Raw genomic sequence first — 11,078 nt, 5'->3', positions numbered from 1 at the left:
GGCGGCGAGGGTGGGGGAGTCAGGCCTGGTGGGTGCATGGGGGTGGTGTGAATTCTTGTGGCGGTGGGGGGAAATCCTGTGGGTTGGGAAGTTTCCGTCAGGGGTTGTAGTCCGTTGGGACTGGGGGAGAGTCCATTGGAGGTTGGAGTCCTCTGGGGGGTTGGGGGAGTCCTGTGTCAAGGGGGATTGGGATGGGCAGGCCCCATTGAGGGGTAATCCCATGGGGGTTGATAGCCAGGGTGTTGGGGGGAGTCTCGTTGGGGTTAGGTGTGGTACTGTACAAGAGTTATGCAGAAGCTAGAATTGGTTTCAGTTTGCTAACTACTTCTGGGTAATGATTGATGTAAGACTATTGAAACCATCCAAAGTTTGCAATTTAAATCACATTTTCAGATGGTTCCCAGTGCAGGGCAATTGCCCATGGGAGGTTTGCACTTCCCAGGCAATTGCTGCGAAAATCTTACTGACAAACTTTCGGGGGTAGGTTTCCCAGCGCATCTGTGGGGGTACTCCTCAAATATGACACTCTGGAGCTTGGAAGTTACAGCCCTATATTTCAGTGTTGATATGTTCCATTAAAGGAGAGCTTACAGCATGAAGTTAAGCTGCACTCTTGCTAATGGAGATGTGCCTTGTCTCAGTTTCTTCTCTTAGCTTTAGATCAGGAACTTTGAAGATTGAGTTTAAGTTCAAGGCACAATGAAAGATTTCTTTTATAATGTATAAGAAAAAATTGATATCCTTTCACCATGCATTGTCACTACTACATGCTGCACTGCCTTGCTTTCTCCAATAATGCATAAAGAGTTCAGTATTACACAGGATGTTGTACAAATGTTAGTGTAACGTTTATTTTGTTACCATGGCAGGCTGTGGTGGTTTCTCAAAATGGTGGACAACTTTGGGTGTTTGGAGGAGAATTTGCATCCCCTAATGGTGAACAGTTTTACCATTATAAGGACCTTTGGGTGTTGCATCTTGCGAGTAAGACATGGGAACAAATCAAGTAAGAACTAATTTGTACCTGGTTGTACTATTATGGAAAAAGTTTCTAATTTTTTTGTTGACTACGTTAGCGTTGTATTGTTTAACCATTCAATGCTTTGACTGAAAACTGGTCTTTGCCATTGTTTTTCAACTAATCAGAATCTAAGGATGGGATTTTCTAGCCCTGACAGCAGGCATCATCACAAGTGGGATTGCAAAACTTGGAGAGCTGTTAAAAGTCAATGGCTTTCCAAATTTTCCTGTTCTGTCAGTGACAATGCCCGCTGGTCTTGGGGCCAGAAAATTCCAGCCTAACTTTACTTATGTAGACCCTGCTTCACAAACAGCTGATGGGTATCAGAAGGTGCAAAGCTGAGGCTAGAAAAAGATAGACTTTTTTAAAATAAGTATTATGGATATTTCAGTAGCCTTTAACCTATCTTGCATATGCTTTAGGGTAATCTTTTTTACTGGTTGTCCCTGTTTTAAAGTGCGTTCAAATAACATGTTTTTGTTTTAGCGCAGATGGAAGATTAGCACTATTGGGGTTCGTTACTGTGCAGTTTAGTGCAGTTACTGAACATGGTCTGTTTTTTTTAAGCAGTTTATTGCTGTTTCATCACTTCTCTCCCTGACCCTCATGCTCGCCACCTCTCTGTTTACTGACTTGGCGCCTCCCTTTCCAACTGTCCTGCTTGCTGACTTTGCTGCTCGCTGACTTTGCCACTCGTTGATCCTCCCACTTGTCTGTTTCCTCCCTGGCCCCCCCCGTTCACTGACCTTCCAGCTCGCCACTTCCTCCCTGACCCTCCCACTTGCCAGTTCCTTCTCCAAACTTCCCACTCCCCACACGTCCTGCTTGCTGCTTCTCCCTGATCCTCCCCACCCGTCCTCCCACTTGCTGCACCACTTGCTCACTCGCTCGCTCCCTTTTGTTGTCACTGTCCTGGAATGAGGGTTCGGGAGAAGGAAGTGATGAGCGAGAGGAAATAACAGAGCAAAGTAGCGAGCACTGCTAGACCGACCCATGATCAGGCATCTGCACACTGCTTTCTTAGCTCCAATGCAGCACAGGCGGAATCCTCCCCATGGATCAGTGCTGAAGTGGAAGCTCAGACAGAGGCCATGAGATCCTTGGTTGCCAACATGCAAGCTCAGACCACTGCTATCCAGGCACAGTTACTGCTGGATCTCAGTGCTTGACAGTGCATTCAGGTTCTTACAGAACTCAGTGCTCCAGCAGATTACGAGGATTACTGAGCTACTTTGTGAGAGCAGCACTGGAAACTTGGAGCTCTCGCGGTCCAGAGCTGCTTTTAGCCAGATATCAATGGATTTGTTGAGTGGGTGGAGAAGTGGCAAATCGAATTCAATCCGGAAAAGTGAGTTAATACATTTGAGAAGGGCAGACAGTTCTGGCCACCACATTACTGGAAGGACATAATGGCTCTAAGGAGAGTGCAGGCGAGATTTACAAGAATGTTTCCAGGGCTTGAAAATTACTGCTATAAGGAGAGATTGGGTAGGCTAGGGTTGTTTTCTTTAGAATAGAAGAGGCTAAGGGGTGACCTAATTGAGATGTTCAAAATTATGAGGGGCCTCGATAGGGTAAACAGGAAAGACTTGTTTCCCTGAGCTGAAGGGTCAACTACTAAGTGAGATAGATTTAAGGTGATTGGTAGAAGGTTTAGAGGGGACATGAGGAAAAACCTTTTCACCCAGAGGCTGGTAGTCACGTGGATTTCACTGCCTAAGTTGGTGATTGAGGCTAAAATGCTCAACTCATTTAAAAGGTACCTGGATCTGCATCTGAAGTGCTGTAACCTGCAAGGCTATGGACCAGGTGCTGGAAAGTGGGATTAAAAATGAGCAGCTAATTTATTTTTTCTCTTTTTGGCTGGCGCAGACATGATGGGCTGAATGGCCTCTTTCTGCACCATAACCTTTCCATGGTTCTATGACTGGAGGCTATCTGGCCATACTACCAATGCCCCAAGCATTTTGGTGTGCGTGTTTATCAGCGTTTTCCTACAGTCCACCTCAACGAGGTTTTCAAATGACTCTCGTGCAGCAGAGCTGGTGTGTGACCTCACATATCAGCCAGTTCGTGCGCACATGCCCCCGGCCTTGTTGCAGCCCAGTGAATCACCACATGCAGATAACAGCTCTAAACTAGTCTCTTAACTTTTGGGCAGTGCCAATATGTAACTTGTGGTGGCCTTGACCATTAAGTTGAGTGACAGTGGTTCTTCCTTAGAGCTCTCTTCCTCATCTCGCCCTTCCATGTGGGGCTGCAACAGCTAGGTAGCTGGCAATTTCTAACATAAGAGGAGAGTAAGGGTGAGGAAAGTGGGATGAGCCAGAAAGCAGGTGGTCAACGGCCACTACAGCTGCAGTTTCCATTTCATGGCTTTCACTTGTGGAGACTGCATATGGCCTTGCAGAATGTGTAAACCCAGGAAGAGTGAAGTGCAGATGTGGCAGCAGTTTCCATATGTTAGTATACAAGGATTCAGATTGGCTAACAGCTGTATTATGGGAGAAATATAGCCATCTGAAGTGGTCCATCATCCTAGAAGTTGAAGGGAAATTGCCTATATACATTCTTGTGCTTAGCAGCTCTGTTGTTCTTATATTTGAAACTTTGATAGCAATTTACGGAGTTTAGCACTGTTCATGTGGGAGAAGATCTCAAGCCACTTAATGAGGAGAAAGTGGATATGGGGGACATTAAGGAGTAGTGGGATTGAAGACATGGGCTTTACCTTTTGGAAGAAGTGAAGGAAATAACTTTCATTTACTTAGTGCTTTTCATGATGTCGATCTGTTGCAGAGCACATTATAGATAATCAAGTACTTTTGAAGCGTAGTCACTGTTGTAAAGTAAGAAATGGCAACCGATTTGTGCATAGCAAGGCCTGCTAAACAGCAATAAGATAATATCCAGGGAATTAGCTTTATTGATGTTGGTTGAGGGATAAATATTTGCCCAGCACACCAGGGAGAACTTCCCTGCTCTTCTTTGAAGAACATCATGAGATATTTTACCTCCACTTGAGAGAGCAGATGGGACCTCTGTTTAATGTCTCCTTCAAAAGATGACACCTCCAACAGTGCAGCAACTCCGCAGTACTGCATTGTGATAGCCTTCTCATTGTTCGAGTCTGTCCAAGCTAGAAATGATTTTGTTGCTCTCTGTGGGTGCTTTCATCACTGAAGAGCCTAATGCAGGACTGGCATGGACATTTACAGAACTGGCAGTTCACATTTTCATTGGTGCTTGGGGGAGCTTCTGCATTGGGCATGTCAGATGTTGTGAGTTTGGTGTAGATGGTCTTCAAAACATGCTGAACCAAATTTCAGTGCTTGCTGAGACAGTTCTTCCTAGAAGACCTGTTTGGTGATTCTGTAATAATCCATGTGGGAGAAATGGTCTGCTCATCTATGTTGAATTTTCTGGATGCTGGTCTCTTTGTTGCTGAGTCTAGCACGATGGAGGACCTCATTTGTGATTTTGTCCTGCCACTGAATTTTCATCATGGACCTCAGTTGTCAGGTGCTGGAAGCATTCAAGATTTTTGATGTAGTGTCGATTGCAGACCCAGGATTCAGCACCATATAGCAGGGTGGTTAGGACAGTGCCTTGGTAGGGTTTGATTTTTGTCTTCAGCTTAATGCCATGCTGCTTCCAGATAGGATCATGGAGTCAGCCAGAGGAAGAATTTGCCGTAGTCTGGATGCCTTCCTTGTGGCCAGTTTAAGCACAGTCATCTGCATACAGAAATTCTCTGATTACTGTCTCTGTGATTTTGGTATAGTCTGGAATCTGGAGGGATTGAAGAATTTTCTGTATGTGTGAACTGATATCTTCATCAATCGTGGCATTCCTAGAAAGCAGTCCATCAAGGTATGAGAATTTTTCTAGTCTTGAGACTGGTGCCATCAACGGTTTGTTTGGTACCTCATAGTATGTGTCTGGTGCTAGCTGAAGCGTACCCTTGGTCTTGGAGATCTGATTTGGAGATGAGAGTTTTTGGCAGCACTCAAGAATTTGCCATAGTCGGGATGCCTTCCTTGTGGCCAGCTTAAGCACAGTCATCTGTATACAGAAATTCTCTGATTACTGTCTCTGTGATTTTGGTAGAACCTGGAGGGATTGAAGAGTTTCTGTGCTTTGAGGCACATCAGCCTCTACGCATATCTCTGGAAAAATGGGCTTAAATCAGTTACCTTCTGACTCAGGGAGAGTGCTACCATTGAACCATGTTGCTCCCCTGAGGCAATGTGTCCTACAGGAAGATGAGAGAGGGGTTGGAAATTCTTTTCTCCACCAGCATCTGCTGTCCCTTCCTTCTCAGTGTGTTATTTGAATAAGTAGTTGAGTAATATTGTGTAAGGTCTCTGTTCGATTCCATTCTTGATCTGTGCAGAGTAAACTTAGCTGAGCCATGCAATCAGTCAGAGCACCACAGACATCACAGCGTGGCATGGCTGAAAGAGGGATAGGTAAAGTGGTAGGATATTTAGGTAGAGAGTTCTGATTCTCCAAGTTAGTGTCATTGAAACATTGATTTTGGAAAGACATTTGATAAGGTGCTGTACAGAAGGGTTGATAAAACTAGGGCTTACAATGGCTCAAATCTTGTAGGAGTCGACAAAGTCCCACATAAGAGATTAACGTGTAAAATTAAAGTGCATGGGATTGGGGGTAGTGTATTGAGATGGATGGAAAACTGGTTGGCAGACAGGAAACAAAGAGTAGGAATAAACAGGTCTTTTTCTGAATGGCAGGCAGTGACTAGTGGGGTACCGCAGGGATCGGTGCTGAGACCCCAGCTATTCACAATATATATTAATGATTTAGATGAGGGAACTAAATGTAATATCTCCAAATTTGGAGATGACACAAAGCTGGGTGGGAGGGTGAGCTGTGAGGAGGATGCAGAGATGCTTCATTGTGATTTGGACAAGCTGAGTGAGTGGGCAAATGCATGGCAGATGCTATATAATGTGGATAAATGTGAGGTTATCCACTTTGGTAGCAAAAACAGGAAGGCAGATTATTACCTGAATGGCTATAAATTGAGAGATGGAATTGTGCAATGAGACCTGGGTGTCCTTGTACACCAGTCGTTGAAGATAAGCATGCAGGTGCAGCAGGCGGTAAAGAAGGCAAATGGAATGTTGGCCTTCATAGTGAGAGGACTCAAGTACAAGAACAGGGATGTCTTGCTGCAGTTATACAGGGCCTTGGTGAGACCACACCTGGAATATTGTGTGCAATTTTAGTCTCCTTATCTGAGGAAGGATGTTCTTGCTATAGAGGGAGTGCAGCGAAGGTTTACCAGACTGATTCCTGGGATGGCGGGACTAACATATGAGGAGAGATTGAGTTGGTTAGGATTATATTCGCTGGAGTTCAGAAGAATGAGGGGGGATCTCATAGAAACTTATAAAATTCTAACAGGACTAGACAGAGTAGATGCAGGAAGGATGTTCCCGACGGTGGGGGAGTTCAGAACCAGGGGTCACAGTCTGAGAATACGGGGTAGACCATTTAGGACTGAGACGAGGAGAAATTTCTTCACCCAGAGAGTGGTGAGCCTGTGGAATTTGCTACCGCAAAAAGCAGTTGAGGCCAAAACATTGTATGTTTTCAAGAAGGAGTTAGGTATAGCTCTTGGGCGAAAGGGATCAAAGGATATGGGGAGAAAGTGGGAGCAGGCTATCGAGTTGGATGATCAGCCATGATCATATTGAATGGTGGAGCAGGCTCGAAGGGCCAAATGGCCTACTCATGCTCCTATTTTCTATGTTTCTATGTAATGCTCTCTAGCGGCTCTGAACCTTGATGGCCCAGCTTTGGACTTGCACCACTTTGTCATGGGTGGCAGAAATCTGGGCTGGCTGACTGAGAGGTACTGGCAAGGGCTGAGATGAGCATGAGAAGTGAGTGAAGGTGCATAAGACTGCAACTTACTGTCATTCGGAGTGGCCTCTGTAGCACTGGCTCTGGCACTTTTGCCCATGATTCTTAGGATCATCTGCTTGAGGGCATTGAAAGGAGGGATTATTTAGGGTCCTCTGCAACCTCCTGCTGCAGAAGAAAGGACAGAAAGTCAGTGAATTTGTGTCAGTGTGTTTGTATGATGTGCCTGAATAGCTGAAGGCAGTGAGAGGTTGGCGTGAGGCAGGCAGTATTGGTAGATATATGAAAGTGAGGTGTAGTGTAAGGATGTTAGGGGTGAATTCTGAGTGTCAGGATGTGCTTCTGGATGAATCCTGAGTGTCAGGGTATGCTGCTGGTTGAGTAATTAAAAAAAAAATCATTCACGGGATGTGGGCTTTGCTGGCTGGGCCAGCATTTATTGCCCATCCCTAGTTGCTCTTGAGAAGGTGGTGGTGCACTGAGCAGTGTGATATATTTGTGATGTGATGGGTGTGAATTGTGATGCACAAATATATTCACTCACCATACCCACTTGAGCGAAACTATTAAACTTTTTGTTGCACTGCCGCCAGGTTTGTTGTACCGTGCTATTGATATTCACAACCTTCACCACATGCTTCTGAAATCTGGGAGTCATCTCCTTCCCTTGGTGTGCCATTGTTTCTCCCTGAATAGCCAATAACAATTATTCCGCAGCCTGCAGTGCATTGATGCAGCTTCCCTTTTATAGGGACTGTGCCTTTAAAAAGGAAGGCTTGGAGCAAGTGGTTTCTGAACAAAGCTGCTCAGTCCCCTAGAATGTGCTGCTTTGGTAGCAGCTGGTGGCCATGCTATATTCATGGAAATCAAATGGGTAGACAATGTTGTAGTAAAAACAATAAACCAACACTCTGAGCCTGTGAGCTTCAAGTAAAGATTTTAATTCAAGCATATGCTGGGAGAGATAAATCCTGGCTGGGCTTCATGGTCTCGCTCTCTGATACAAAATCTGTGCAACCAGTTTGTAACTTTTAGATATCACATTTCACTACACAGCTTGGTACAAACTTCAGTATTTTAACAGATACATCACAAAACCTAATTAATGAGCTGGACAATTCAAGCTCACAGATGTTCGCTGTTATTTTTTGGCCTCGGGATGTCTGTGAGTGTCTGGTGTCTAATAGCCCTCTGCCTGTTCTCTTAATGCCCTAACAGTTGTTTACTCAGTCTGTGAAGATCATTAAATTTTACAACTTGTACTCTTAGCTAGTTTCCCACAGTACTGGCAACATATCCATCATGCCTAAAGTATTGGCTACATTTCCCATCATGCTTAGAAAGAGCTCTCATAACTATATTGTCTACTCAAAGGTGATTAATATCAACAAATATGAAATCATTTTAGCTATCTCACTTTAACAAATTTTGTGTCTTATTAACCACGTTTCCAATGCGGAGGTGTTTTTTTACTCGCTCATGGAATGTGGGCATTGCTGACTAGACCAGCATTTATTGACCATCGCTAATTGCCCTTGAGAAGGTGGTGGTGAGTTGCCTTCTTGAACTGCTACAGTCCATGTGATGTAGGTACCCCCTCAGTGCTGTTAGGGAGGGAGTCCCAGTATTTTGATACAGTGACAGTGAAGGAACGATGATACATTCCTAAGTCAGAATGGCGAGTGGCTTGGAGGGGAACTTCCAGGTGGTGGTGTTCCTAAGTGTCTGCTGCCCTTAACCTTCTAGATGGTAGTCTTAGAGTCACAGAGGTCTGCAGCACAGAAAAAGGCCCTTCGGCTCATCGAGTCTGCGCTGGTCAAACAAGGACCTAACTATTCTGATCCCATTTTCCAGCATGAAGCCCATAGCCTTGTATGCCATGGCATCACAAGTGTATATCCAAATACTTCTTAAATGTTATCAGGGTTTCTGCCCCTACTATCCTTTCAAGCAGTGAGTTCCAGATTCCCACCACCCTCTGGGTGAAAAAATTCTTCCTCACATCCCCTCTAAACCTACTGCCCCCTGGTTATTGATCATGTTTTTCTATTACATTTTTGAGTAAAGATTGCTTTATCTTTCCTACTGCTATGATAAGCTAATTGCTCTTTAGTTCCCGGAATTGGTCCATCTTTTTTAAATATAGAAATAACATTAGCTGTCCGCCAGTCATCTGGCATTATTCTTTTCTCTAATGACTTATATTGAATAGATCCCGTGCTATCTTTTTCCACACTCCTTTTAATATGTGCAAATGCAATCCATCCAGACCAGGAACTTTATCCTTTCTGAGTTTGATGAGTTTATCAATTATCTCCCTTCTCCATTTCTACCTCAAATACCTTTATACCTTTTTTGATTTTTTCTTCATATTATGCCCACCATATTAGTCTCTCTGGTAAATACCGAGACACAGTGATTATTTAATATTTCTGCCATTTTGCTGTCGTTACTTCTGAGTTTATTGTGTATCTCCAAACATCCTTATCCCTATCCTGATTTTTCTTTTGTTACTTATGGGCCTGTAGATTACTATTAATTTTTATATTCCCTAATAATTTAAATTTATATTTTCTCTGTGACTTAATTTTTCTGACTGCTTTCCTAACAGTTTTGTATTCTTTTTTGTCATTCTCTTATTTGTCTACACACTCAGTGTATGTCATTTTCATTAAGTTAAATTTTGCACTTATTCCATTATTCATCCAGTGTGTGTCATTACTCGCTAGTTTGCTTTTCAAAGGCTATGTTTCACCTGGTCCCAGTTTCGAATCATAAATAACCACAAAAATTTTGAGACAGTTTAATTGTTTAACTTTTTCTCTGGGATAAAGTGCCCAAAACCTAGTGAATCTAGATGTCTATTTTACTTGGTTCTGTTCAATTTAATTCGAGTTTGCCTGATTCATAATTTATAGCCTGAGAGATATAGTATTAAGTTATTTAGTTCAGGTTATTTGTCTGTCTGTGTATTAGTGATTACTGAAGTATGCAGCATCCTGTGCTGTGAGTGAACTTATCAACAGGATAAGGAGTTTATTGTTCATCCTGGGCAAGTTGCCTCCCCAATTACCTTGTGGATAAATTGATAGTTTGGTTCATAAGTAGCATGCGCTTCCCTATGAGAGTGTTTAAAAAGCGAATACGTCATAATTAGGTTAGATCTGTTTAATTATTTTTGCTGATAACATTGACAAATAAGATAACCTACCACCTGGGAAATCATAGATATGATGTCACATCTTCCCCAGTTTAGTGGATTTTTAAAATTTGACATTCATTTACAAAAGGTACACAAGAAAAATAGAAAACCACACAAAAGCACTAATAAACATTTGTTTAGAATAGATGGTATCACCTAACATATAACAACACATGATCTGAATTAAAAACCAGACATTCTAAATTTGAAATGACAATCACAGCATCGACACATTTGAATACCTCTGCCATTTGATGAGATTTTTGGTGGAGAGAATAGAAGTAATCTTGTGTAAAGTTGAACTGTTTTTGTATGCTCGTTTGGAAATAATTGCATGTGATTAAGATATACAGTCCAAAAATCAAAGGTCCTAACAAGCCTGATTTGCAATCCTCTTATGGCTGTAGGCTAATTATCCCCACCAGGGATAGAATCTAGGCCCAAGGAACAGCCAACAATATCCAACTAAAAGGCCCGCCTGTAATAGTAATACCTCCCTCTTAGTCTTGATTCTGCCATTTAGGTGACATAAGGGTTGAATCTCACAATCGCTGACTACTGGGTCACAAGAAATGTCAAGCACCACTCTAAATGTTTGGACAATAGAAGGAATCTACCCATGTTTCCCTTTTTGAAAATTCATTCTTGGGATGTGGGCGTTGCTGGCTGGGCCAGCATTTATTGCCCATCCCTAGTTGCCCTGAGAAGGCAGTGGTGAGCTGCCTTCTTGAAATGCTGCAGTCCATGTGGTGTAGGTACATCCACAGTGGTGTTCGGGAGTTCCAGGATTTTGACCCAGCAACAGTGAAGGAATGGCAATATATTTCCAAGTCAGGGTGGTGAGTGGCTTGGAGGGTACTTCCAGGTAGTGGTGTTCCCATGTGTCTACTGCACTTGGCCTTCTGGATGGTAGCGGTCATGGGTTTGGAAGGTGTTGTCTAAGGAGCCTAGGTGAGTTCC

At 43.3% G+C, this 11,078-nt stretch overlaps 1 protein-coding gene across 1 annotated transcript in view; it reads left to right on the top strand.

Annotated features, from left to right (window-relative positions):
- klhdc4 (kelch domain containing 4) overlaps positions 1-11,078 on the top strand; it is a 103,544-nt gene that overhangs the window by 22,419 nt on the left and 70,047 nt on the right. Inside the window, exon 5 of the mRNA XM_041192726.1 lies at positions 870-1,006. Within this exon, the coding sequence (XP_041048660.1) occupies positions 870-1,006 (137 nt within the window). The remainder of the gene's footprint in view (positions 1-869; positions 1,007-11,078) is intronic.

This window comes from Carcharodon carcharias, chromosome 7 (assembly GCF_017639515.1).
Source record: "Carcharodon carcharias isolate sCarCar2 chromosome 7, sCarCar2.pri, whole genome shotgun sequence".
NCBI lineage: Eukaryota > Metazoa > Chordata > Chondrichthyes > Lamniformes > Lamnidae > Carcharodon > Carcharodon carcharias.
Note: the sequence above shows the minus strand (reverse complement) of the source record. Positions and strands in the feature narration are given on the sequence as shown.